Raw genomic sequence first — 25,775 nt, forward strand, 5'->3', positions numbered from 1 at the left:
TCGATTGGGTGATAGTTATCAACCTTGAAAATCGCCGAAAACTTGGCCACCCACTTCAGCATGAGTACCTCGGTATAGTGATCTCGGAGCTCTTGGAGTAAGGAGCTCATTTGATCGTCGTCAAATCCATAGGACTGAAGAGTTCGCGAGAAGAGCAACATAAGGTTTTTGATTTTCAAAATGAACCCGGACTCAGTACAATAGGCCGAATGCTGTTGCAAGGTCTCCTTGATCCCCGTGGACATGCCTTTCCACAACTCATCTAAGTAACCACGGGTGATCAGTCCGTTACCCGTGTTCAACACGTGGTCCTCGCAAGCGAAGAATCCGATGATGCCTGAAAACAGAAGCGCTCATTCAGGTTATCATTTGTTTGGCGCACATCAAGGGGGAGACCACTTACCATAGAAAAACGCACTATATCCTTCGATGGACTCGTGCATATTGGGCGGAGGTTGTTGCGTTAATTTGGCTTGTTGAAGTCTCTGTTTCTGATAATAACTCTGGAATTTGTCGCGTTCCCCCAGTTTGGTGTATATATGTAACCCCCGATACACGGGACCAAAGTCCACAAAGTCCTGAGCGGCTTGAGGCGATTTGTCCGGGGATAGGGAGAGCCGCGTGCCGTTCAATTGGTCATCCTCGTCATCGTCGATATCTCCACCGAACGGATTGGACGGAATCCCAGATTGAGCGCCATGATCTTTGGCCAACGTGTGATCCAGGTTCATTTTCAGCGCCGTTTTGCGCATGGCCAGCTCGCCAATGCGAGGCGAATACTCGCGGATCTTCTCCAGGAAATCCTTGAGCTCACTTATAGAGGCCTCCTTGATGCCCTCTCTCAACCGCGGGATGCTGGCTTGCATTTGTTTCGAAAATCTATAAAGCCCAATGACCAATCAGTTTTGCTCTACTCCACCCACAAATTCCATCTTCCCGGTCTTCACATCACTCACCTGTATTTGGCTATGCGGGGTAGATAGGTGTGTTCCAATTGCTCCAGAGTCTTCAAGGCGGGATGGAACCGCTTCTCACTCATTTGCTTGTTCAACTTGGTGAACATTTGCAGCACAGGCAAGCACAACGACAACGACTCAATGGTGGCCGCGATATTCCGCTCAACTCGACGGGCCTTGACCAGATCTCGGGCTTTGACGGCCACTCCCTGCCCCGAGTTTCGAATATCGTTGTCTATGGCCCCTACCTCGGCCTTAAGGGTCTCGGCATCCGATCGGACGCCCAAGAGATCTCGGACCGACGAGATGAACCCTTGGTAGTGATGATTGCACATCTTCTCGATCTCGGCATCGTGCTCATGGGTCCTTTGTTCCAACCGCTCGAGAAAGGCTTGCGAAGCATCGGATTCGTAGATGGCACGAAAAGTCGGGCCCCAATAATCGTCCACGGCCTCAATCTCTTGCAGGAACAGTTCGCCATGGTCGGGATGGGGCGAGGAGGCCGGGTAGGAGGCGTGACGGGCCTGAAGGGACTCCAGCGGGACCGGATGGGACAGGGAGGAGGAGGCAGAGGCGGCGGCGGGTTCGATGGGTGGGGCGAGACCCGTGGCGGGCGATCCGGTGTTCGAGGAAGAGGGCTGAGCGGAACAAGGCGGAGGAGGTGGGTTGGCGGCCATGGTCTGCCCCGACGTATCCGCCTCCGATGGATGGATGGCTAGACGAGCGCGGGTGGTCGGCGGATTTGACCGAAGGCGAGCAGGTGAGGGACACTCTTACCGAATGTGACGGCGGCGCTTCATCACTTCATGTGGTTGTTTCCCTTTTAGATCGACTCTGAAATCCTCCCCATCATTCAAGGTTCGTACGTCTGTAACTCTGTATGTATGTATTCCTCTCTCTCTTTCTATCTTTGACTTGAGCAGACTTGAATCTGGGTTGAACGACAGTGTCACACACGATTGAAGCGTCAGAAAGCCGTTCATGACAGTGGACTCGTGCCAATGGGATTGGGATGGTTGGTTGAGCATGAGAGGATGAGCGGTGAAGGCCGCTTCTTTGACTTTTATGTTGCATGATGATAAAAAATGTTTCTAGAAACCCAATATTAGGATGTTTATGAAGGCTAAAGTGAACGAGGAAAAGAGCAGGTCTGTGCTGTTAGAAATCAAGAAAGAAAAGACCTTAGATTCAGACATGTAATTCAACTCATACATCACTGCATTTGCAACAAAAGTAATTGCGATTTGTAACATTCGCAATGAGCATGCAATGGAAAGTGTACATGCTGGTATTTTATTACCATCTGGCCCTAACTTGAGCAATTTTTGGCTGTCCATGTCGTTCCAAGACTTATGATTTGACAGAAGGCAATAGTTACTTCATGGCTTGGTCATTGAAAGAAAATGCACCTGTAATGTAATAAAATCACAATTTAAAAGTAAATACCTGGGAAATCAATGTAATTGTAATTGTAATAAACCACATCTTAAAAGTATTAATAAAGAAAAATTCCGACCTTGGCATAGGATTCAGTTGTACATAAACAACCAAAAATTGTTTGGATAGGTATCAGATTTCAATTTTCGGTTACATTTTTGAGAGTTCATGAACATTTAGATATTTTTCAAAGCTTCAGGATGTTTCTGCACTCCTCAGTACACCCAGTCTTCAATTCCATAAGGAATACTCCGCTTCAGGACTATCCAGTTAGAATGATAGCTGATTGACCCAAACTTCAACATTGACACTCATATCCTACGCCTCCGACGTAATATATCTTCTCCAAAAACCTGGATTCAGAGAACGCATATATAATCGTCAACCTCACACACTCGCCCAAATGCTGGTGACACTCACAGCCCAACCTTCCTCGCTCTCCCTTTCGTCGTTGACTTGACAATCCAAACTGATGAAGGCCCGAAAGCGAAGCTCGCTCCGACGAAAGAAGAGAGAAGACTCCCTCTTTTTTTCTCACATCCTTGACTAGATAGAGCCAGGCCTGAAATGAGAAACTACCTGCCCTCGAATTTCTCGCAACCCTGTATTCAACCCAAACAACCAAACAATCACTGGCCCTGAAATCAGCAGCTGATTGTTCAGCTGTTTTCTTCCTTTTCCCCCGATTCTCGTTTTTGAGAAGGACGTGATTCCGTTTTGGATTGACTAATTCATCCTTCATCATGGGTCGTGTGCGTACCAAGACCGTCAAGAAGGCCGCCAAGGTCATCATTGAGAAATACTACACCAAGTTGAACTTGGATTTCCACACCAACAAGCGGATTATCGAGGAAGTGGCCGTGATCCCGTCCAAGCCGCTCCGCAACAAGATCGCCGGATTCATCACGCATTTGATGAAACGCCTTCAGCGATCCACCGTGCGCGGCATCTCCATTAAGCTCCAAGAAGAGGAGCGCGAGCGACGCGACAACTACGTGCCCGATGTGTCCGCTTTGGAGCAAGATATCATCGAGATCGATCAGGACACCAAGGAGATGTTGAAGGCCATGGATCTCCAGAACATCCCCGGACTACAGGTGACCACTGCCCGTGGCGGCGGAGGTGGTGGTGGATTCCGAAACTGAGCTGGGAAGGCCACGTCAATCGGTCTGCCAGCCTTCACTTTGCTTGTCCTTCTATGTTTAAGTTTGGGTCCTTGGTGACTGATGATGAATAAAGTCAGAGAGCCCGGCTAAAACCCATCAATTCGAGTAGATGATTCGTTTTTCTCTCCCAGGTGCCGTAAGTGCTTGATTCATTTACAGGTTGATGACACCGCAAGATCAGGACGAGGTGGAGTCGTTGGCTTTGGCGATCCAAAGCCATTACTTCCAATGGCGATCGATCAATCCGATTGAACCCCAGTTATCCCAACTCAGTGCCGAACAAGCTGAGCGATTGTGTGGTCTTGTGAAACCCGCCTTGTTTCGCTCGCCTACGGCGGAGCAATTCCCAGTTCTACCTAAGCACAAGCGCGAATTTCTGAAGCGGCTCATCCTAATCTTGGAACACTCTGGAATGTCTGAGGTAGACGAGGTGTTTTATCATGAAATGGCCCATCCGAGGCCCATGGAACGATGCTATAAATCTTACTTCCTCCAAGGCCAATATCTCCTGAGTCTGGTGGAAACTGAGGCTTTGGTTAGCCGAGGCACCACGGGTCTGCAAACCTGGCAAGCCGGCGTGTTCCTGTTGAGTTGGCTGAAAGATCGTCAGAAGAGTTTATGGCCCGACTCTCGTCCTTCTCGGGTATTAGAATTGGGATCGGGGGTAGGGTACACTGGAATCGGTCTCCTGAAGTTGGGTCTAGTTCAGGAAATGGTACTCAGTGATTATCATCCTGATGTACTGGAGACATTAGCTTTGAATTGTCGGGAAAATGTGTCCGAGTCTAAGGGATCCAAGTGGTCAGTTGAATCTCTGGATTGGACTCAATTCTCGGAGTCGGATGTTCAGGCATTAAAGCCGATTGATGTAATCATAGCCGCTGATGTGGTCTTTGATCCTAGCCTAGTACCGCATCTGGCTCGAACGCTCGGTTTATTGTTGAGAACCACGCCTGTCGCCTATGTGGCGTGCACTCCGCGGAATCTTGATACCCTTGAACTATTTTTGAGTCAAATTGCATCCCAAGATCTGATTTGGTCCGAATCCGAGATCTCGATACCCAATCCGGATCATGTTAAGATCTATGAAATGTGCGCTAAATTGAAATAGACTCCCTACCATAGATCCTAAATTTTGATTGTGCTTGCAAAGTGAAAGCCAACCACCACATCAGCCTATTGAAATACCTGGAAAAATTCAGAAAGCAGGTAATCTAATTCCATAAACGATAAACCATTACTTAAACAACATGGGATGTTTTGGGGTCATTCTTGGTTTGTGGATCTTTTCCATTTTGATGATTCACGGTCAAGACGAGGAATTAGGCATAGAAATAGACCCATTCATGGAATCCATTCCGCCAACATTCTTGACTAACAGTTCAAAAGAAGATACCACCTCCTTCACAACTGGGATGGACGTGGACGAAACCACTACTTTGGAGGAAACTTCGACTATAACTGCCTCCTCAGTTACTGCGGCAATTACTACTACAACTACTACTACTACATCTTCCGACCCCCCCACTACGACCACCAAAGCTCCGACCAAAGAGAGCGATTCGTTTAACGCCACAAAATTCGTACCAGGCGGTTTCTGTCAATGTGATTTGATGGTGGGGTCTTGCGATATCAATTGTTGTTGCGATCAAGATTGCTCCACCAGGGATCGAAAAGCCTTCTCAGATTGTTTGGTTCAACTTCCCCTCAATCCAGATGACAACTATTGCTACACCACCGAAATTTTTTATGTCAACGGGACTCAATTTGCACTAGGAGTTTCTCCAAACGGTGTATTTTGCGCCCTTTCCACAGAACTGGAAGACGGACTCCAGTTCAAAGAAAGAGAGATCTTGGATAATGTGACACTCTTCAATAAGATTAAGACCAGACATGAGCAGTTTTTGTGGCCCAAATTGGATACGAACGTCAACGTTCGGGTAGATCCCTCTCATTACAAAGTAGGCGAAGTTATATGGATCGAACAAAACGGGATTGTGGGCAAACTAACCTTTCCAGATTCCCTCAACAGTCGGGATTGCAATGCCTTTCGACCCGTGGAGTTTATGACTGATACGGACATTTCATGCACATATTTCTCCTTGACTCCCGACACTGATTGCTCCCAAGAGCCACGGTTGAATTTGCAGACCTTCACCAGAGCCTTCAAAGTCGTCAAAAATCCAAATCTCTACCTGAATGATACCGCAAAAGGTAGAGGCCTCATTGATATTGAAGTTCAGCTTTGCCGTTCAGATGGTCATAAAACGAGCACTTGCATGCAAATCCAGGATCAAGATCCAATTCCCGAGCCAACTTCCCAATGCCGGAATGTCCTCAAGAGTTTACACTACGAAATCATCCATAACGGTGTGGATGGAATTGAGAAGATAACGGCTTTCGCCGATTTAACTGATGAAGTATCCCATGTTCGACCCACATACGTTGAGCAGAAGTTTCGAGCGGACTTCTTTTGGAGCTCCGACAACTTAACCAGTGTGCAAGTTCGAAGTGGAAATCCGGGCTATTTGGACGGAAAACCTTTGAGAACGGGATTGCTCAAATACGACCATGAATTGACTGCTTGGGTCATTGATAAGTTCGAGAATCCACTGGAATCGCCTGTATCGTTGATGCCTCAATCTCCTGATGGATCCTGCATCCCTGCAATTGGATCCAAGCAAAGGTTGGAACAAAATACATTATTTTCATTAGTGAACCAACTCTTCTAAACATGTTTCTCATGTTGCAGAACACCGATGAATTTTCGCAAAAATATCAGGATTGGGTGCTCGTTTCACCTTGAACAACAGTCGATATCTCGGGAGTGTGAGAATCTCAGACGTCAAACTATGGATCTACTGGTAGGAGGGAGTGGAGTTGAAACCCTGCGAGAGTCCATGGTTGCATCATTTGGTAACTCCGAGAGTCAATTCCCAGGGGATTGGGTGCCCGTTATTGTGAGTAATGCTCCATCTCCGCCAAATCAGGGTAATAACAATCGAGAAGAACGCCCTGGGGTGTGCTCGAATGTCGTTCTGGGCCTGCATATAGAGGTGGTCCATTCTAAAACGGGGTCGCTGGCCAATCCCCAAGCCAAAATCATTGGAGTCAATTACAGATTCGCACCTCCACAAGATGTCAAAATCCGATGTTTGGGCCAGTCCTGCCAGTCGGTACATCAATCTCAAAGATTAGAAGTGTTCACAACCGTTAACTTTGTAGACGTGAGTCAAGAGGCAGAAGATCGCTATGCAGAATTCCCCGTGTTCGAGGCCAAACTCCCCTACGATTTTTTTTACCCCTTCGTGAGCCAGAGTGTCATGTCTTCAACGATCAGTCACTTCCTATTACCTCATGGTTACTACCTACCCCTTTGCTACTCGTTGCATTGGTTTCTTAGTGATTAGTCAGATGAGTTAGAATTTGTATTAAAAAGGTCGAAACCTCAAAATCAACAACACGCCTTACAAGCTCGATCACATAACAGTGTTATCATCATTTAATCTTTAAACCCGTCTTTGGCGTTGGTAAAGGGGTTTAAATTGGTCATGGTTCCCACTGCCCCTTCCTTGTTGGCGAGCAGGCTATTGATCAAGCCTGGAGTGACCTGAACTTGGGACAAAATCGATTTGGCGTGGAGCGTTCCACCCCGATTTCTTACTCCTTCGGGTACAGACTCTTGGGCTATTTCTTTGGCCACTGTTTTGGACAGATCCCCACGCAGCAAAAGCAAGCACAGTAGCTGATCATGCGTGATATCCGAGTAACGCTTGACCAGAGTGCCGATGTCTAACGAGAGCAATTCCTCATCGCTTTTTAGCACCTCAGCCAGAAGAGACAGGGCATCAAATGGAGAGTCGAAATCCGCCATATCGCCCGCCACATTCCGAAAGAACGTCTTGAGTTGGATGGCCTCATTCTTGATCTTTTCAGCCGCGTTTTGGCGATCTCGGCTGGTTTCGAAGGTGACCTTGCGACGGAGGATGTTGTTTTGAAGCATGGATGTGATGTAGCGCCGAGCCACGCGATCTTGAGCCAAGGTGATGACGCTCTCAAAGTTCTTGGTCTTTAGGTACTTGTAATCTGAGAAGTAGTCATCCAAGGTAGCACACACAGTGTCAATGGCGTCGGTAGTGTTTTGCCATTTGGTCGAGAGGATCTCGGTGAAATGGTCGTCCAGATCGAGAAAGCTTTCGTCCACAAGATAGGAGGACGTTTCCAGTTTCATTTCCTAATTTTTTGGTTTAAGTAAAAGTCATGAGTAACTTTGCGAATGTTTGGACTGTTATGTTTAGAAGAGAAATTGAGAACAAACCTGAAATGTCTTGAGAAGAACCTCCAATTTGTTGGTGGCATCTTGATCATGGAAACCAGGCTTCCACCATCTTACTTTCAGCTCTTGCGCCAGCTCCTCGAATCTTTCACAATTATTCACAATGGCTATCATATACTTGGTGAACAAGGAGATCTGCGAATTTCAAGTGGAAATGAAGCAATAGGTGGATGTCGTGGCCGTGACACTTTAAAAGAGACCCGCCTCTTACCTGTGCCCGGTCTTTGAAGTATCTGTTCTTATAATCCACAATGGCCAATCGGTACATTCCTCCATATTTACCGACTTCTTCCATGCTCAGTACTAGGACTTTGTTAACCAACTTTGGGGAGATTGTGGCAGCCACTTGCAAGTTCTCATCAATCATTTGATAGATGATGATGGGGGCCGAGGTGTGGAAGCAGCTTTCATTATCCATATCTGGGTCAATTTCTTTCTTCCAATCTTCGACTTCTTGGGACAAAGTGTTCCTCATCCATTCCTCATAGTTGGCACTGATGTTCTGCAACAAAGACAACCAAGATCAGTTCCGAGTCATGCTCATAAGACACTGGCCTAATCAGATCAGATTAACTCACTTGTAAATACTCGTTTTGAACGTTTTCGAGTGTGGCCGTATCCAATAATGGACTCACTTTATCCTCAGGAATCCTCAGCATAGGATCGGCCATGAGTTCTTTACCCGGATAGGTCTGTATGACCCAAGATAGAAGAGTCACATATTCATGGCCTTCCAGCCCATTGGCAATGATCTCCAATAACTAATGGAAAAAGAAAGGTCACTTTTCAGTTCAAGAAAAATGATCAGAACGTCAACCCCAAAATTCCCTGACGTACTCTAGTGCTCAAAGCCTCATGATACATGGATATATAAGTATCAAAGATGTTGTAATGGGGCGGGAACACAGGCTGGCAAAGGGTGCGAGCGATCCGAAGATCCTCTACGGTTATCATCCGTATTAGCTCCAAATGACGAACGAGCCACATTTTGTTTTCCGTTTTGGTCTCCAATTGATTGCCTTCGATCCTTTCTTGGACGTTGGTTTTCAGCACTTGGAGCCCTTTCTTTTTCCATTGCTTGGGACGACCCGAGGGTAAGAAGCCCGTGCTCTTCTGCCTTTGGAGGCACTCTTGATCTGCCCTCTCCTCTCTTTCGACAATTCGTAAAGCGGTCACGATGACTTTGGGGTCCGTGCGTACAATATTAAGGGTTCGCCGTAAATGGACCTTGACGTAGTCTTTGAACATCCTCTCGGATAGCTCCACTACGGGCTCGAAGTAGTCTTCCAAGATTTCTCGGTCTGTCGACGAATTGTGCGGAAGTTTATGGATTTCAAACAAGAGATCATCCCTCGAATTTTCCAAATCGACCAAATGCTATGAAAATATAATGGTTTTGATTCAAAATGTAACTTCAGAACAACTGCACTAACTTTATCACCCACCCTGTGGGCTTCCAAGACTTTGCCCTCGGATATCAGAGTGTGAGCTAGCTTCACCGTCTCAGGCACCATAAAAATGTGCTTGAGATTTTCTTTGGCTGTGGCCAATTGGGAATACTTGGCCGTCTCAGTCTTCAGATCACGAAGCGTGTCTTCCAAGGCCGGAACCTCCTTGAGGGCTTCATCAATTTCATCCATATACACATGGACATTCTGAATGTCGCTCATGGTCTTTTCCAATTGATGCAAACCGGCCTTGACCCCGTCTAGCTGGCCATGCATGGCCATCTTGAACATGGCCTCTGCCGAGGCCTTCTTCCGCTCGGCATTAAATATCATCTGATTGATCTATGATGAAAGAAACATAAGTTATATGAATCGACTTGATTCAAGTATTGAGTTTCAGAAAAAAGAGAAGGGCATGGGTTGTTTGGATGGTTCCTTCCTTTGACCGATGGGGTTCATTCAAACCTATAACTTCAAACCTTTGGGTTAATTCGTGGATATCTCCTGCTCAAGACAGACAAAATCAAGCACAAGGGCAGTCAAGTGGTTGTACACGTAGGTTTATTATCACAGCCAGATCTTGGACAATGGGACTTGTAAAAGACCGTTAACGCATCATCATCGGGCATAACATGAGTGAACAAGGAATACTTTCTTTTTTGTATCGCTGGGCCAATACAGTTCATTTCAAGTGGCGCACACATGAGTTCATTTGGTACGATCTTGTATCATATCCTTTATGGTTCCTACGACATATTGTTCAATGACAGCCCGTGCTTGCAAAGACTTATTTTGCATGGCCAGGGCCAAGGCCGAATCACCGTTGATGTTTCGTAGAGTGACATCCGCACCGTGATTAAGTAACTCATTCACACACAGAGCATGATTTTGCATGGCAGCGAACATCAGTGCCGAACAACTGTTCTCATCCAAAACGTCGGCTTCAGCCCCGTGATTCAAAAGAATCCGAACTACGTCATTGTGCCCGGCTGAACAAGCCAAATGGAGTGCCGTCTCATCCTCGTCACCTCGACAATGAACATCCGCCCCATGGCGAAGGAGTAGGTTGACCGTGGGCGTTTGCCCATAATACGACGACCACATGAGAGGGGTTCGCCGACGATGGTCCCGGTCGTCAATCATGTTCGGATTTAGCTCTTTAGCCCGTAACTCCCCTTGGCCGGCTCGCTGATGAAGAGTCTGAACCACGGGCTCAACCACGAACGTTTGCATGGTCGGGATATTGCCCCTTTGAAGATTGGTGAGCACAGTGTTGGCCTTGACACCCGCCGTAGTGAGGCTGGCATCGGATTTCATAGGCCTTTCCGGCCAGAAAGCAGCCCGCTCCTTCTCCGATTTGATCATCATTCGAGCCTCCAAACTCGTACCAGCACGTTTGCTGGCCTCATCCAAATCCGATTGCACAATCTCCTCCTTGATATGAGGCACGGTGTACTCGGATACGGTCAAATCCTGCAGATGAATGGTGGTGGTCTGTCCGCCAGCTGGGGGTGCGATCGTGACGGGCGTGTTCTGGAAATGGCCCGGCGACGACGAGCCTAAGAACGAGAGCACCTCACCTGAGGTGGCATCCATTGTGATGGTGGTGATCTCGGTGGTGGAACCCGGAGAGAGAGTGGTGACTGACGTTAAGTTGGGAACTTGTACTTCAATGGCGGGCTGGAATACACGCACACAGATGATGTCACACACGGATGGAAGTGTCAATTTCCTATCATTGACCAGCAGACACCCATTTGTCGTGCCCTTCAACTAAGCATACAAAGTACATGCCGTGCATGCATGCTTCACACATACACTTGTACCAAGGCATATGCAACAAGGCTCACCCCACGAAAGCTCGCTCGCGAGCTCACAAAGATTCTCTCGACTAGAGCGAATTCATTCGAAAGATAGCCAAGCACGTAAGGAGCGAGAACGGTAAAAGAACTACCTCCAGACCAATGTCTTGATTATCTCATTTATATCCTCCTTTGCGGCCTGTTGCCTTCATATGCTTTCTACTCATGCCTACGACTCACAGCTTCGTGACCTAATGGATAGGCCAGACGAGTACGACAATGAGACATGGAGACAGCGAGGAGAGATACCCACACCCACATATCAGAACAACGCGTTGCGTTCGTGCGATTTCCCAAGTAGTAGTTCTCATATGGAGCCAGGAGGAACCTTGGAACGAAATGCCCAAGGATTACATAGGATCGAGCATGACACGAGTGCTCTCTCGGCTGAGCCTCGATTGAGCTTAAACAAGTTTTGAGCCAGTCACGACAGAAGAGAGGACAATTGTCGGGGCCGTACTAAGTACCTACATACGCTAGCTACATGCATGGTTGTGGTCCGAAAATGTGTGTTGGTCTCTGGTCTTACCTTCTCCAGTTTATCGGGGGCTTTGAGCATGTTAGCCACATGTTTGACGGCTTTGGCCTTGGCTTCGGCCTCTAAGGTTGCAATCTCGCTCATGATGTGGGCATTGAACCGTCAATGAGCTTGGAAGAAGGAGTCCAAAATGAAGGGACAATCGCGTCTAGCTGTGCTGATGATTCATGGAGGTTGAGCTTGCTAGAGGCCAAGTCAGAGCGAGGAGTCAGTCGTCCGTCTAGCACTTGGCCAAATTGGCCCACCAACCAATGATTCCGATCAGGAGAGCTCGGCTGTCTGAAGGGTCTGAAGGCATTCGCAGGGTGGCAAATTCAATCCCAAGCACAAGCGCACTCGATCACTGAAAGAGAACGTAATCTCTAGGGTTAAATTATCTGGAAGAATATGACCAGGTCCATTCCACATTCTGGATCATGCGAGGGTTGTGTATTCACTGGGCAGCATTAGCTTTTCTTTTGAAAGTATGAAGCGATGGATTTGGTCTTCTTATTAAGCGGTTTCACATTAGTCCGGGATTGAATGGGTTGGCTGGCCAACAACTCAGTCCGAATATCCATGGGAAGGTTGGCCCATACCTCTGGATCCCAATCATGGGGAATATCCGAGACATCGCACACCGGGATGGCCAGAGGGGCAGGTTTGACTTTTTTGGAACATGGACGGATTGCCTCGTCAATATCTGGCGTAGGTTGGCACATGGCTTCCTCGTTGGGCGGGGTCATGGCTGCGTGAGATCGTTTAGGCTGACGTTTTTCGTTTCTTGTTTCTTTCGCTCCGGCCACGAAGTAATTTTGAATGGTATTGGCGGTCTCGGGTGGAAAATCACTGACGCCAATGCCCAGGAGCGTGAGTTGATAGGGAGCCGAGTGGTTCACCATCTTATCCAGGAGAGAGAGGCATATATCGACCACTTGAGACTCCTCTCGTTGCGGCAGATCTGGATTGGTTTTTAAGCCGGTCAGAATATGACCTGCTATTTGCGTTTGACGCGATTCCTTGAGCCATCGTCGACCTTGGGCTCGTTCCTTGATCTGGTCTCGGGCCGTCACTCGGATCACGCGTGGGATTCGCCCGTCTTCATAAATGAGTTGAGCCAATCGACCCCATAACCACTTGAGTTTGGTCTTGGACTCATCACGGGTGGTGATCACTTTGAATCGATCTTCCAAACCGATACTTTGGGGCCTGCCTGACGTCTTAACGGGGCTGGGATCGATCCCTTGACTCAATTGAATTAGCCGCTCAGCCGTTTCACGATCAAACATCTCGGCCAGGTTAGATACCTGAGCCGCTTGCAAATCGGCTAGGGTGTCGATACCCAGTTCTAATAAGCTAGCGTGGGTGGCACTCCCAATGCCCGGGATCGATCGTGGACTCGGTAAGGTTTGGAGTAAAGCCAAGGTTTGGTCGGGCAGCAAAAGGGTCTGATCATCGGGTTTATGACAGCCCCCCACTAGTTTAGCTAGGGTCTTATTCACGGCGATCCCGGCGGCCGAAGTCAATCCCAACTCTTCCCGGATTCGGGTACGAATTCGTTGGGCCAACACGGATCCCAAGGCCAAACATCGATGAACCGGGTCGGATTTATCCCAAGAGGCCGCTTGGAACACGTGTCCTTGGACTGGGCTCGGGTCGATTTCGGCGGGAGCTGACAGGTGGGCGTGAACCCAAGGCGTAACGTCGATAAAATTCTCATCCATGCCGAGCCGCTCAACGGCATGAGCAAAGGTCATCGATGACACGACCTCGAAGATCCTTTGGGAGAATCGTCGATACTCGTAGAGATCTTCCCCATTGACTAAGATCAATTCCGGGTAGGCCTGGGTCAGGGCTTGGACCGAACCGCTTTTGGGGATGCCTCGTGCCCGTGCCGTGTAATTGGTGGTAATGACCATTTGCTTCTGTCGCACGCCCATGGGTTGGGAGCGCAAGGCGGGCTGGCGCACCATTTCCACTTGGGCATAGAAGCAATCCAAGTCAATGTGAATGATGACCCGCGGGAGACCGGACGGGGGAGGGGGAATGAGAGGGGCGTGGCCCACGGCTGACAGCTCGCTCAGAGACGCCCCCCAATCCGTCTCGTCATCCGACATGGATTAACTTAATCCTCGGGCAGGACTACAATCACTCCCCCATGGAAGCCAGCCAGCCCGGACTATCTCGTCAATGTCGAACTTGATAGGGGTTCGATGGGTTCGATCGATCGAGGATTGAATTGCTAGATGACGGAGGATGATGGCTGTGGACAACTCATTGGATAGGGCAATTCAGCAAGGGGGACGGACACCAACTTGCGAGTCAATCTGGGTGGCTCTGCTTCACTGGGCAACACTGAGCCCCCAACGCCCCAAACCACCTTGAAGAAATTGGTGTGATCAATTCCAGAGCCAACCAAGTCCGCTCGAAAGACTTTCTTCGGTCCGGTCATCATATATCTCTTGATCTCTTGTCAGCGGCCAGAGTCAAGGCCCTCCCTCCCTCCCTCCCTCCCTCCCTCTGAATAGGGGGGCTTTTTCCAACGACTGGGGCGTAAAATGGAATGATTCGATCCAATATTCCTGCCAATATTCCTGCCAATTCATTCGTGCTGGTCGCTTTGGTCACCCGCACCATTTCGGTCTGTCTCTCACTCTCAGTCAGTTCTGTGATTCTGTCTCTGTTTCTCTGGGTTCTCTATCGTTCGTTGGTTGGTTGGGGAATGAATCACAACATCGAACAGAAGAACGCCTTCGTCAATCGTCAATCGTCAGTCGTCAATCATTGCCATGAATGGAGATAACACATGCATGACCCAGTTGTGTGGAATGAATGAGTAGCTCCTGCCTGTCCCAGGAACGCATATCCGGCGCCAATCTCAGGTCATCCGGGTCATCCTGGGTCTGTCATGCTAACGAGCTCGAGCCTGCCGGCGAATCCATCGATCTGACCTGCTGAGTGAGTGACCCACCCAGCTTGTGTCCGGTTGTCCTTTTAGCCGCCATGAATGAAGGCTTGATGCGTTCTCTTTCCGGATGAAGGGTTATTGGCCCCTCGCACTATATATCCTGGCACCTTTAGCCTTGTGATCGGGGTTATCCGTCGGCCAGTGTCGGTGGAGCCGTGGACGGGCGGGTGAAGGTCTGATCTTCGATCAAGATGGTTCGTAATCGTCTCGACGAGCTCCACTCGCAATCCAAGCATGCGCCGGTCACGGAAGAGGAGGAAATGGCTCCCCTCTACAAGGAGGAGAAGAAGCGGGCCAAAGAGAAGGGCGGAGCGGGAAACGGCAGCGGTGGTTTGGGGGATGCGTTCGAGAGCTTTGCTCAATTTCTGGCGCGATTCGAGGACGTGGTCAAGAAGATCGACACCATCCAGGCCCATGCTGACGAGATCCGCATCATACAGAAGAGCTTGCTCATGGCCACCCATAAAGATGAGACAAAGGAAGCCCGCATGAATGATCTCATCCATGAGAACAAGATGTTGGCCCAAGCGGTACGGAACACCATCAAAAAGGACCAGGACATCCTGGAGAACAAGTCGCCCAAGAAAATGACTCAACCTCAACAGCAGGAGTATCGCATCAAGAAGACCCAGGTTAATACGCAATCCAAACGCTTTTACGATATCTGGACGGCGTATAATAATCAGCAGGTCGAGTTTCGTGACAAATCCAAGCAACTTCTGGTCAAGCGATGCAAGATTACCAACAAGAATCTCACGGAGGATCAAATCGAGACCATGCTGGATGAGGGCAACACGGCCGTATTCGCCAAAAGTATCCTAGACCAGGAGAATTTGGCTCGACAGCAACTCTCAGATTTGCACGATCGCCATGATGAGCTCATCAAATTGGAGCGCTCCATCAAAGAGGTGCACGACATGTTTCTCGAGATCGCACATCTAGTGGCCGAGCAAGGTGAAATGATCGACAGCATCGAGCGGAATATCATGGACGCGGGTATGAGTGCCGAGGCTGGACGAGGGCACCTGCAAAAAGCCGAAAACTACCAAATCTCGGCGCGCAAGAAGAAAGTCTGTCTATTCAGTGTACTGAGCGTGCTCTTGCTCATTGTCTTCATCGTGATCTTGATAGAATTTGGTGCTTTCAGCGGAGGCAGTGATTCCGAAACTGTCCGGACAATAATTGAAGAGAGAGTGGTTTACGTGACGGCAAGTACGACCACCTCCACGAGTACCACCACGCTAACATCATCATCCACCACCGACAGTACTGCTTCTACCACCAACACTCCTCAGTCTACTCCATCTACCACGGCCGTCCCTTAGCCGTCTCACCGCTTTCTCCAGTCATAGCGCGGACCTCCTTCGCTTGTTTAATTCATATTTGAAACGATCATATTCACAATGATGATTTATTGCGCTTCATACCTTTCATCGTAACCATACTTCCAATGAGGCTCGAAATCGTGTGTCCTCATGTAACAGTCATTAAAAGCTTGTTCAATTGCTTTACATCAGGTTAGTCTTCCATCTATTGGGTCTCTTCTTCTATCAATCAAGTGACGGGAATCTGCTTCCCTTCTCTTCATCCTCAGAATCTGGGATACCTTTTGACTCTGCCTTCTCAGTTTGGGTGGCATCCGAAACCAACCCGAAAGTAGTTTGTAAAGTAAGGTGAAAAACAACACCCAGAACCACAGCTACACCATACAGGACCCCTAGAAGCGTGAAATGAAATGCCAAAATCTCCGACACCCGAGTAAGACCCTCTTCAGTCTGGGTTTGGCCTGAACCCCATTGGAAATAAGCTAGGATCAGGAATGTCAAGCAACCCAAGCTATCCAAAAAAGGCCCCATGAAGCGGCTGAGCGGAAATCGTTCACTTTGCAAGTCCAGGACGATTAAGATGTTGGTAAAAAGGAAGAAAAACATGGCCAATCCTCGGAATTTGGCCGTGGTGCCGTTTTCTCCATCGATAAGAATGGCGTAAGGATCGTAGAGCGCATTAACGTGAGCTTGTGGATTGCTGTTCAAATATCCTCCGAATATGGTTAGGATCAATGAGGAAGTTAAAAGAGACACTTGTCCGAGTTTCATGCGCCGAATGCTTCGGATCAACGTTGATAGCTTCAACTTGAGAAGCATATTCGGCGGCTTTTCAAAAGTTTACAAAAATGGTCATGAGGTTAGAAAAGCCGCCCAAATTTTACGCATGTGAAGTGTATTATCTTTTACGTTTATTTGAATTTCCTTTAACAAACCAACACTCCCACAATTTTTTTGACGATCGCCCATTTGTGCCAGGGCATCTTAGCCTTGACATTCCATATTTACTTGCCAAATGGTAGCATTTTTTTGAAGATATTTAGTTTCCGATTGTCATTTTGTGAAAAACAGGGCAAGAACAGTTCTTGGCAGGGGATAAAAAAGTATTATTGGAAAGTTTGGGTAGTAATTTGGGATTTGACATTGAGGGCCCAAGAAAAAAAAAGGAGTGGTGGACTTCATTTCTTAACTAACCGGGGTTCTGGGCTTGAAAGTCTTGAAGGCCTCACAAAACGGACGTTAAGCCCTTCGGTTGACCCTAAAACCTAGGTTGGGACGACAAAGCACACAGATGCGTGTCCGTTATACTTGAATAGCTGAACAAAAAAAACTTGGAGTAACTCCATTCCAATTTTGCAATCATGAATTAACCCATTTTGCCAATGTAATTGGAGCTGTAATACGTTCCTGTTATGGGGGGAAGAAAGTATCATCGGCCATTGGATAGACCCAAAGGTTCCCACAACAACCGTTGTCTTGTTCCAAATATTGTATACCACGTGTTAAACCTGTCTTGTCAAAAGTTAAACGAAGAAACGTCAGATATTAAGTTCTGACTAATGACCACTCATAGTGAAAAATAATAATCGAGTTTTAAAAGTAGCCCCATGGATGGAGGCCAAATTAAGGGTTGAAGGCCAGATGGTTGACCTCGTGGCCATTGGATTTCAAAAGTAGCAACATGGTAGCCAATTAAAGGATTGGAGGCCATTTTTTTATCTCTTGGCTATTGAGTTTCAAAAGTAACCATTGGCAGCGCTTCTAAGTAGTGCTAACAAAAGAAGAAGAAAAAGCAAGACGCGGGCAAAACTAGTCTGAGCCGCCCAACACAGCCCAAACGCCCCTTGGATCGTTATTTGCCGCGGGCAGTAAGAAGATATTGGAATCACTTAAACCTTTTTTTATTGAGGGCCAGTAGGATATTCTACTTACTTCCTTGCTTCACAGGAATCTTTAAGGCTTAAGGCTATGATAAGTTCTCATTTAAAAGGTAATGGGCATCATTATTCGCAGATCATGCATGCACTACCATTTTTATCTGATTTGAACCCAGAATAAAACTCATAAAACATCAACTTAACCTTTTTCGTTCGCGTCCAAATTGTTGGTATGTAGCTTTTCCATAATATTTCAAACCTTATCGCTCTTTTTGCTCTTGTCTCTAGTTAGAAAAATTTGCACTCTATATAGCCTCGCTCTGAAGTATTGTGAGTGCACGCATCTTTATTTCACAAGAATAAAATCCATCCATCTCTGCATCGCGACGAGCACGCCCCAAACCCACCCAATGCCCTCCCAATCCACATAATAATGAGCTTCCGTGGTCTATGATTGAGGTTATGAGATGGTCACCCTCTTACTCTGCCAAAGTGTGATTGGCCGTCCGAGGCTGAGGCCAAAGACAAACAAACAGTTCCAATCAATCCGAATACCGAATACCGAATCCAGCCTTGGCCAAGTAGGCAACGTGCTTGGCCTCCCAGAGACCCCTTGAAGTGCCGACTTATGGCTCCGCCCACCATCGGTGGACCGCCCGTCGGGGCCGCGGCACCCCCCACACGCGTGGCGGCCCACGGCGGCGCCGGTGCTCCCCCATCCTCTCGACCCTCTTCAGAACGCTCCTCACGATCCGCCCGACACGTTGATGAACGCAAGTCAGTTTATTCGGATTATGACCACATAGTTGAGAAGGAAAGTGTCGAGATATGTAGCAGATTTTCATGCCAGAAATGACACTTCCCCTTTAGATCCGAGTTGGTTTGCCGGGTGAAATACTCTAATACTCTACCCGACATTCCTTTTGACCCGAAATTTATCGCCTATCCGTTCGAGACGAATCGCTTCATTCACTACGTGCCCACGTCTTTGGAGCGAAACTACAAGTACGAGCTTCTAACGGAGCCGGATTTGGGCGTCACCGTCGACCTCATCCGCCCCGAGACGTATGCCAAGCCTGAGCAGGAATTTGTAAGACATTTCATCTGAACTACCATAGGCCATGTTGATGAATTGACCGACTATGGTTCCTTGTCGTGTTTTTTAGGACGAATATGGCAATAAAGTGGACCCCCCGTTGGATGCCAAGGACGAGCGGCTTTTGGAAGAAGACATGTCGGACAAGACGGATGCTAAGCGCTCGCAACGTCACGCCCAAATCTTGTCTTGGATGCGAAGGCCGGACTATATTTCGACGGAGCAGACCCGATATCAGCCCACTACAATTGAGAAGATCGAGTCCAAAGTGGGCTTTGCCGTCCGGAAGAAGATGGGTAACGACCAACCTATTTTCATGGATCGCGAAGCTCAAGTGACGGCCATTGAGAAGACCTTCGAGGATGCTAAGATTCCTATCGAGAAACACTATTCCAAGGCCGGTGTGTATCCGGTTGATGTGGTGCCCATCCTACCCGATGACAAGATGTGGAAGTATCCTTGCGCTCAGGTAAGTCACTTTGCGCATTCGTTGCTAGCACTGCTAAACGTTTCACGGTTTCGTAATCCGATGGGATATATCTTTAGGTCATCTTTGACTCGGATCCAGCCCCGCAAGTGGAAGGCGTGGGTAATCCTGTTCAACAGAACGAGATGATGTCTCAGGCCATGATTCGGGGTGTGATGGACGAATCGGGCGAGCAGTTTGTGGCTTATTTCCTCCCCACCCTCGAGAACATGGAGAAACGGGCCGAAGACATGGTTGATGGTCGAGAATACGACGAGGAAGGTTCATATGAATACAAGATGTTCCGTGAGTACAACTGGAACGTCAAGAGTAAGGCCACCAAAGGCTACGAGGAGAATTTCTTTTTCATCGTACGCGAGGATGGCGTGTTCTACAACGAACTGGAGACAAGGTAAGGAATTCATTGTCTGGCTCCCGCGACGGAAATAACTGGACCGTTGATTGCATTTCTCATTTTAAGGGTGAGACTGAGCAAAAGGCGCCTAAAAGCCGGCCAACAGCCATCCAATTCCAAATTGGTGGTCAAGCACCGCCCCTTGGGCAAACAGGAGCATAAGATGCAACGATACCGAGAGAAATACTTGGAGCCTCCCAATGAAGAGGATGAGGAGATGAGCGAAGATGATGAGGAAGAAGAAGCCGAGGGCATGATCAAAGACACCGAAAATGACGAAGTGCAATCCCGCTCGCGATCCTCTTCCCCTGCCCGGTCAAGAAGCCGCTCCAAATCGGGCTCAGCTGCCTCATCGCGGTCCCGTTCTGTCTCTCGCTCTCGATCCCGCTCCAGATCTGTATCCCGGTCGAGATCGAGATCCCGTTCCAAATCCGGGTCCGTCAAAAGTAGAGCGGGAAGCCGATCCGTGTCCAAGTCGCCTTCCCGTTCTCGATCAGTTTCTCGCTCAGTGTCCAGATCTCGCTCCGGTAGTCCGGCTTCCCGGTCTCGATCCAGTTCGGCGAGTCGTTCGGCGGCGAGTGCCAAATCCGGATCCGAATCTGATTGATAATTTTCGTGTATCCATCAATTAAGGAGTAAACAGTTTCGCACTCAAAATGGGCCAATTCTTCTTTTTTTTTGTATAGCGGACTTCTTTACCGCTACCAGGGTTGAAATCCCAGCAGTTCAAGACGATAAAATTATTCAATTTAATTACCTTATTTTGATCGACCAACGAATTAACGAATTAGAGTTGAGAGTTGGTTGATCTGGCTAACCCTTGAAAATAAGGTTGATCGGGAATTTTCGTCAAAACCTTGTCCAAGTCTGACTTGAAAGATGCCACGGGATCAACAAGGACTACGTATTCCCTACGAATATCAGAGGGAAGCAAATTAAACAAAGAAGGAGCCCGAGAAAGAACAGAAGTGGACTTCATTGTTCGAACTCGCCTGGATTCTCGAGGACTTGAAGATGCTCTCAATACGAACATTAAGCCTCGACGGTAACTAGAATTGATCCTCAATCCTGGGTTGGGACAAAGCTCATGGATGCTTTTGAAGACGTTCAGTATTAGATACCTTTCGTACCTTCTCTAAATACTGTACAATCCCAACCTTTCTAACCCCTCCCAATATGAGAGCTCTCTCATTCCTGTGATGTTCCTAGTGAAACATCTTATTTAGAAAATGTTTATCAGCAGGCAACCAACCATATTCATGAATGAATTGATAGGGCGAGAACACAAAAAAATGAATCAATCTAGTAGCTGTTTTGGAGCATTAATGCCGACAAAGTCTTTCTTTATAACAACGCCTTGATCGCCGGAAGCGAGACTTGTATTAAGCCGATAATACTATTTCATCCGGCCACTATCGTTCAATTAGCGACCATTTTTACCATATCTTTGATCTTGAATTTACCATCGTGGGTAGCGATGAAGATTTTCAAGGCGAAACTGAAAGAGGTCACGAGAGGAAAGAGGTTTGTCTATCTAGCGATGGTCGTCGTTGGTGCGCCGTTGTAAAAAGGAATCATAATAAACATTCAAGGAGGAGAATCAAGAGATCATACAGAGATCCAGAGGAAGACGAGGAAGACGAGGAGGAGGCGATCTCGACCGGCAGGATCCCACTCGCTCGCTCTCTCGCTCTTGCTCTCGCCGATCTAGTTGTGTGCGGAGAGGACCTATCACAGCCTCGAAAGTAACGCGAATATGGCCATGGAAGCGAATCTACCAGCAACTCCGGCGGTGTCGTTTTCGTTGGTGTTTTCTCAGTACGAGTTATCGCGCCGGATCTTCATGTACCTGCCCATCCAGGATTTGCGGCGATGCGCCCAAGTCTCCCGGGATATGAACCAAGTGGCCATGATCACCTTATCCGATCCTGTCCGCCATAGGAGCCCACTGGTTTTGAGTTGGCGAGGACCCATTGTGTCCCCATCTACCTTGCTCAAGGCTCCGCTCTTCCAGAGCCCGGATCATCAAGACATGTACAACGAGGTGCGAACCTGGACCCAGACCATTCACACCGAGCCTAAGGTCTGCATCGCGTTCCATTCCGGGGATTTCTTTCAGATCCAGGATGACGATGTCACCACCAGTGCCAATGTCACCTTTGACAAGGCGTTCAAGAGTCAGTTCTTCGTGGATTTTGATCGGGTGGATAAGTTATTGCCCGCCCATTGCCGGTCCGTGTCCATGATGGCCCCGGGGATTGTGTTGATGGATCCTTTCTCTCGTAAGCCTTTGGAGATTGAAAATGTGGACAAGCAGACACCGGCCTTGTCCATGGTGGCCTTTCCGGATCTGTCCAAGTGTCAAATCGTCCCCTTCAACGTCTCCGAAGACTTTCAAGCCATCAAGGAAGAGCTATGCGGGCCTACCGTCCGAGTCACGCCCTCGGAAATTGCCGAAATGTCCCTGAAAAAGATCACCCAAGGCCAGATCGACGATCTGTCCACCATAAAAGGCTTGATTTTACTGTCCGATGGGCACGCCATACCGCACAGTATTGAGCTCATTCGTGAGATCGCTAAACAGACCCAAGGGCGATTTGCTTTGGGCGGGGGACTAGGTCATTTAGCCCGTTGTTCGTCGGAAGAGGCTACACAAGATCTGGCCGCATTATTCCAATCCCGCCGTTGGGATTTTGTCAGTCCCGGCAAAATTACCCAACGCACCTCGGGCTTACTCTTTGCGGGACCGAATGTGAATGTGGCCTCGAAAATTCTCAACCAATCCATGCGAACGGAGAAGAAAGTTCGCACCGCTTTGTCCGAGTTCAAAGCCTCGGGACTGAACCTGGCGAATGCCGTGGGATTTATGTTTGCTTGCACGGGGCGTGGCAGGGGATTTCACCGAGGGAAGAAGAACATGGAATCTGGCATTTTTAATGAACTTTATCCCAGTGTTCCCTTGATCGGCATCTTTGGGAATGGCGAGATTGGCATAGATTTTTGTTCCTCAACTCACGTGGAGCCAACAGTTCCGATTAGTCAAAGCAAATGTGTCCTTTCTTATACATCTGTGTTTTTAGTGGTATCTTTTGATAATTAGATTTGAAGTCATCATTGGAAATGAATTGCTGATAACAGATTAGTACATATGTCTGTACGTACTTTCATGTTGGATTTTTCCCATAAAATTCATCCGTTTCGTATTTTGTTACATTTTCAGATCCCTTCCAATGTTTGGGAGACAAGGTCGATCGGATTGTTGGAAGAATGAGGATCACGCCCACCAAGATCCTGAACGCGATCATCGTGATGATTCTTCTCTCTCTAGGGGTTCTTATTTTTCAAAACTCCCCCAATGTCACCCCTGAGGGCTCGCCTTTTCGCCAGACCTGTCACATGTCTCAGATGTTTCAAACGAATCTTCAAAATCTAGTCCACCTTAGTCACAAAATCCTGGAGACGTTGAATCTCCGTCATTTCCTCTGTTACTCGAGCCTCTTTGGTCAGATCCGCTCGTCATCCATTTTGCCTTGGGAGAAAAAAGCCAAATTATGCGTGATCAACGAAGAGATCGCCAAATACGATGAGCTGTTTCTACGTCGGAGATTTGCCAGTAGTGGCCTTAACCTGGAATACAACTCTTCGGACGGGAAATATACCGTAACCGTGGATGACCGATCGACAGGCGGTACTAATTCCACTTTTGACGCCGATTTCCACGGTGAATTACACCTGATCGTGTTCGCTCTAGACAAGGACATTCGCTCGTCCGAAGAGCGCATGTATCATCGGATTGGTTGGCAACGACGGATTCTACCTCCCGATTGTGACTTCAGTACCACTTTGGAATGCTTCCCTGAGCGATTGGCTCACGAGCCCTTACCCCTCAAGCTTTTCGGGGATGACACGGTTCCGGTGCCGCGGGAAGGTTTCGAACTACTGAAGCATCATTATCCCGAGAATTGGTGGCGGGAAGTGAAGCCACTCAATTGCTAGAGCCAAACACACATGCAGTATTATCGCTCTCCGATTGCACATTGTCAACCGATCGATCCATTCCCAATCCCTTTTCTTGGAGCTCCATCTTGACCGGGCATTCTTTCCCAGTGAACGAATTCATAATTCGCATTGGTACATAACATTTATATCTAAAACAAACCAACATATTTCCATCACAAATGCATAATTCCATGCCCCAGGGTTCGAGCCTCGTCTCTGCTTGTGCCCCTAGTCATCACCCGGAGGCACGCTATCCTCGATTCGTCGCAAGAACTTGATGCGAAGCTCCGTGACATTGTCGCCTTTGAGCGTGTCCTGAACGAACCAACACGCCACCTCGATGTGAACCATTTCGAGGGCCCCGCGGATGGCTCCGGCCAAGATATTGGCGTATCGGAGGTTGTAGCAATGATCGGGCAGCTCGACAAATTCGGCCACGGGGTTGGTGTCGAAGATGAGCGAGAATTCGTCCGAGGTCGAGCTCCAACTCGTGACCGTGGGTGAGAGATTGAGGAACAATTTGAAGGCCAATTGGATCTTGTCGGCCGTATCACGGAAATCGTGGCATTTGCCGCTGCTGGTGCGGCACAGGAAGTCCTCCACCATGCGGATCCCGATGTTGTAGCCCATCTTCTCAAGTTGCTTGTTCACGTCGTCCACGTTCTCGTAATCCTTGAGAATTTGGGCCACAAGAGCGCCGTAGGTCAGGGAGAAGAGCTCGCCACTCACCTTCTTGGGATCGAGATTGCCACGACCGCCCAAACGAGCCATGATTCGAGGCGGAGGTCAGCACTGCGAGGTCGGAGGCGTTTTTCGGAGCTTTTTTGACACTGAGTGTGACACTCACGGATATGATGAACAAACTATGAGCGGATCCACAAAAACTGAGAATCACAAAACCTCACTATGTAAACCAGCACCTTGGATCTCGGCAAGCGGGCGGCCCTTTAATTAACCCAGCTGATTGCCTAGGGACAGGAAAACTTATAGACTTAGGAAAATTAGACAGACTAACGCTAAAGGAGAAACATGTCAGAGCCGAAATTGAACAATTTGTCGAATCTGTACGATGTTAATTGAATCTCTAGAAAGGAAGACCTTGATGAATAAAATCCCAGGTACTCTTTGCAACTAAACCAAATTATCACCCTCCCTTTGTACCGAGTTTTCGTCACGCTCCGTCGTATTTACAACCTCGAGTCTTGGCTCACAAATTTAGCCAATGCTTAGCACTTTGATCGATCGAACTACTAGCTGGATGACGTCACTATTTGGGGCACAGCAGAAGTTAACTAAAGATTGTCAAGAAGACATGAGTAGTAGAGTCAGACCTGAGTCAGAGTCAGTGTTTTTACATAAACCATGTTTTTTACATATTTTGGGGCCCAAAAAATATTCTCGTTCATTTTCATTTCTTTTACCTTTTTTTCTTTTCTTCCTGTGATGATCCGTAACAAAGAGAAAGATGACTTCTGAGAAAAAGGACTTTATTCAGCTGTGGTTCACATGGGACACAAATCTAATCATGAAGTGAGCAAAAGTGCCCTAAGCAATGGCACTAGACTCTCGAAAATAATGAATTGTATACTGTACCATAACATCAGAATCACTTAAAAAGTGTGCAATAACGAAGATTTAATTTTGTGTCAATAAAATAAGGAAGCTCAATAGATCACCCAAAATATGCAATTGTTTTCCTAGAATTCGGCAACAGAAAAAGGCAATAAAGAGGACTAACAACAAACTTTTGGCCAGGGCAGCAACAATTTTGTAATTCATAGCCTTGTTTTGTTCATTCTAAACATTCTTTTATTCTGGACTTTTTGCATTTGCTATTTTTGGGTTCTTTCAACCTTATCGCAAATTTTCCAACTTTTTCTTATCTTTTCCCAAATGCGAAAAAAGTT

At 47.8% G+C, this 25,775-nt stretch overlaps 12 protein-coding genes across 13 annotated transcripts in view; 7 read left to right on the forward strand and 5 right to left on the reverse strand.

Annotated features, from left to right (window-relative positions):
* The window catches only part of LOC131888388 (exocyst complex component 6B-like), a 3,744-nt gene extending 1,864 nt beyond the window's left edge, over positions 1-1,880 (reverse strand). The window contains exons 1-3 of the mRNA XM_059237231.1: positions 957-1,880; positions 404-879; positions 1-337 (exon numbers count right to left, since the gene is read on the reverse strand). Of these exons, the coding sequence (XP_059093214.1) occupies positions 1-337; positions 404-879; positions 957-1,633 (1,490 nt within the window). The 5' untranslated portion in view covers positions 1,634-1,880. The remainder of the gene's footprint in view (positions 338-403; positions 880-956) is intronic.
* A 1,155-nt stretch (positions 1,881-3,035) lies between these two features.
* Positions 3,036-3,655, forward strand: LOC131889151 (small ribosomal subunit protein eS17-like). The gene has a single exon (XM_059238172.1). The coding sequence runs from the start codon at positions 3,137-3,139 to the stop codon at positions 3,536-3,538; it is 402 nt and encodes a 133-aa protein (XP_059094155.1). The 5' UTR covers positions 3,036-3,136; the 3' UTR covers positions 3,539-3,655.
* A 67-nt stretch (positions 3,656-3,722) lies between these two features.
* LOC131889150 (protein-lysine N-methyltransferase EEF2KMT-like) lies at positions 3,723-4,692 on the forward strand. Its single transcript, XM_059238171.1, has one exon. It carries the CDS (start codon positions 3,723-3,725, stop codon positions 4,668-4,670), a length of 948 nt encoding a protein of 315 aa, XP_059094154.1. The 3' UTR covers positions 4,671-4,692.
* A 117-nt stretch (positions 4,693-4,809) lies between these two features.
* On the forward strand, positions 4,810-6,969 carry LOC131889145 (tectonic-1-like). Its single transcript, XM_059238164.1, has 2 exons — positions 4,810-6,245; positions 6,312-6,969. Exons 1-2 carry the CDS (start codon positions 4,810-4,812, stop codon positions 6,967-6,969), a joined length of 2,094 nt encoding a protein of 697 aa, XP_059094147.1.
* Positions 6,970-12,059, reverse strand: LOC131889143 (exocyst complex component 3-like). Its single transcript, XM_059238163.1, has 7 exons — positions 11,735-12,059; positions 9,341-9,685; positions 8,733-9,272; positions 8,474-8,656; positions 8,107-8,397; positions 7,878-8,030; positions 6,970-7,793 (listed from the first exon to the last, which is right to left on the reverse strand). Exons 1-7 carry the CDS (start codon positions 11,825-11,827, stop codon positions 7,062-7,064), a joined length of 2,337 nt encoding a protein of 778 aa, XP_059094146.1. The 5' UTR covers positions 11,828-12,059; the 3' UTR covers positions 6,970-7,061.
* LOC131889149 (DNA-binding protein RFXANK-like) lies at positions 9,883-11,650 on the reverse strand. 2 transcript variants are annotated; one of them, XM_059238169.1, is made up of 2 exons: positions 11,386-11,650; positions 9,883-11,023 (listed from the first exon to the last, which is right to left on the reverse strand). In XM_059238169.1, the coding sequence occupies exons 1-2, from the start codon at positions 11,464-11,466 to the stop codon at positions 10,052-10,054; spliced, it is 1,053 nt and encodes a 350-aa protein (XP_059094152.1). In that variant the 5' UTR covers positions 11,467-11,650; the 3' UTR covers positions 9,883-10,051. The 2 variants fall into 2 exon arrangements, with proteins under 2 accessions (XP_059094152.1, XP_059094153.1); XM_059238170.1 differs by having other exon boundaries at positions 11,459-11,644.
* Positions 12,060-12,086: 27 nt separating the features above from the next.
* Positions 12,087-14,203, reverse strand: LOC131889146 (DNA polymerase iota-like). The gene has a single exon (XM_059238165.1). It carries the CDS (start codon positions 13,837-13,839, stop codon positions 12,190-12,192), a length of 1,650 nt encoding a protein of 549 aa, XP_059094148.1. The 5' UTR covers positions 13,840-14,203; the 3' UTR covers positions 12,087-12,189.
* Positions 14,204-14,279: 76 nt separating this feature from the next.
* Positions 14,280-16,201, forward strand: LOC131889148 (syntaxin-3-like). The gene is made up of 2 exons (XM_059238168.1): positions 14,280-14,680; positions 14,764-16,201. The coding sequence occupies exon 2, from the start codon at positions 14,882-14,884 to the stop codon at positions 16,013-16,015; it is 1,134 nt and encodes a 377-aa protein (XP_059094151.1). The 5' UTR covers positions 14,280-14,680; positions 14,764-14,881; the 3' UTR covers positions 16,016-16,201.
* Positions 16,202-18,396: 2,195 nt separating this feature from the next.
* On the forward strand, positions 18,397-20,526 carry LOC131889147 (RNA polymerase II-associated factor 1 homolog). Its single transcript, XM_059238166.1, has 5 exons — positions 18,397-18,669; positions 18,763-18,982; positions 19,059-19,457; positions 19,535-19,866; positions 19,936-20,526. The coding sequence occupies exons 1-5, from the start codon at positions 18,521-18,523 to the stop codon at positions 20,474-20,476; spliced, it is 1,641 nt and encodes a 546-aa protein (XP_059094149.1). The 5' UTR covers positions 18,397-18,520; the 3' UTR covers positions 20,477-20,526.
* Positions 20,527-20,809: 283 nt separating this feature from the next.
* Positions 20,810-24,573, forward strand: LOC131888438 (uncharacterized). Its single transcript, XM_059237290.1, has 2 exons — positions 20,810-20,914; positions 23,090-24,573. Exons 1-2 carry the CDS (start codon positions 20,884-20,886, stop codon positions 23,863-23,865), a joined length of 807 nt encoding a protein of 268 aa, XP_059093273.1. The 5' UTR covers positions 20,810-20,883; the 3' UTR covers positions 23,866-24,573.
* LOC131888437 (F-box only protein 22-like) lies at positions 21,448-23,090 on the forward strand. The gene has a single exon (XM_059237289.1). It carries the CDS (start codon positions 21,626-21,628, stop codon positions 22,967-22,969), a length of 1,344 nt encoding a protein of 447 aa, XP_059093272.1. The 5' UTR covers positions 21,448-21,625; the 3' UTR covers positions 22,970-23,090.
* On the reverse strand, positions 23,992-24,989 carry LOC131888439 (trafficking protein particle complex subunit 3-like). Its single transcript, XM_059237291.1, has one exon. It carries the CDS (start codon positions 24,637-24,639, stop codon positions 24,097-24,099), a length of 543 nt encoding a protein of 180 aa, XP_059093274.1. The 5' UTR covers positions 24,640-24,989; the 3' UTR covers positions 23,992-24,096.
* Positions 24,990-25,775: the final 786 nt, after the last annotated feature.

Source organism: Tigriopus californicus, chromosome 10 (assembly GCF_007210705.1).
Source record: "Tigriopus californicus strain San Diego chromosome 10, Tcal_SD_v2.1, whole genome shotgun sequence".
NCBI classification, from domain to species: domain Eukaryota; kingdom Metazoa; phylum Arthropoda; class Copepoda; order Harpacticoida; family Harpacticidae; genus Tigriopus; species Tigriopus californicus.

Coding starts and splice junctions, on each gene's coding strand:
- LOC131888437 (XM_059237289.1), top strand. CDS start 21,626: ATGGCCATGGAAGCGAATCTACCAGCAACTCCGGCGGTGTCGTTTTCG.
- LOC131889150 (XM_059238171.1), top strand. CDS start 3,723: ATGACACCGCAAGATCAGGACGAGGTGGAGTCGTTGGCTTTGGCGATC.
- LOC131889146 (XM_059238165.1), bottom strand. CDS start 13,839: ATGTCGGATGACGAGACGGATTGGGGGGCGTCTCTGAGCGAGCTGTCA.
- LOC131889149 (XM_059238169.1), bottom strand. CDS start 11,466: ATGTGGGTGTGGGTATCTCTCCTCGCTGTCTCCATGTCTCATTGTCGT. Junction 11,024..11,385: donor ATCCATTAGGTCACGAAGCT/GTGAGTCGTAGG, acceptor CGTGTATTCCAG/CCCGCCATTGAAGTACAAGT.
- LOC131889148 (XM_059238168.1), top strand. CDS start 14,882: ATGGTTCGTAATCGTCTCGACGAGCTCCACTCGCAATCCAAGCATGCG.
- LOC131889151 (XM_059238172.1), top strand. CDS start 3,137: ATGGGTCGTGTGCGTACCAAGACCGTCAAGAAGGCCGCCAAGGTCATC.
- LOC131889145 (XM_059238164.1), top strand. CDS start 4,810: ATGGGATGTTTTGGGGTCATTCTTGGTTTGTGGATCTTTTCCATTTTG. Junction 6,246..6,311: donor GCAATTGGATCCAAGCAAAG/GTTGGAACAAAA, acceptor CTCATGTTGCAG/AACACCGATGAATTTTCGCA.
- LOC131889143 (XM_059238163.1), bottom strand. CDS start 11,827: ATGAGCGAGATTGCAACCTTAGAGGCCGAAGCCAAGGCCAAAGCCGTC. Junction 8,031..8,106: donor ACTTCAAAGACCGGGCACAG/GTAAGAGGCGGG, acceptor TGAAATTCGCAG/ATCTCCTTGTTCACCAAGTA. Junction 7,794..7,877: donor TTCTTCTCAAGACATTTCAG/GTTTGTTCTCAA, acceptor CCAAAAAATTAG/GAAATGAAACTGGAAACGTC.
- LOC131888439 (XM_059237291.1), bottom strand. CDS start 24,639: ATGGCTCGTTTGGGCGGTCGTGGCAATCTCGATCCCAAGAAGGTGAGT.
- LOC131888438 (XM_059237290.1), top strand. CDS start 20,884: ATGCTCTCAATACGAACATTAAGCCTCGACG. Junction 20,915..23,089: donor ACGAACATTAAGCCTCGACG/GTAACTAGAATT, acceptor TTACATTTTCAG/ATCCCTTCCAATGTTTGGGA.
- LOC131889147 (XM_059238166.1), top strand. CDS start 18,521: ATGGCTCCGCCCACCATCGGTGGACCGCCCGTCGGGGCCGCGGCACCC. Junction 18,670..18,762: donor CGACACGTTGATGAACGCAA/GTCAGTTTATTC, acceptor CTTCCCCTTTAG/ATCCGAGTTGGTTTGCCGGG. Junction 19,867..19,935: donor TACAACGAACTGGAGACAAG/GTAAGGAATTCA, acceptor TCTCATTTTAAG/GGTGAGACTGAGCAAAAGGC.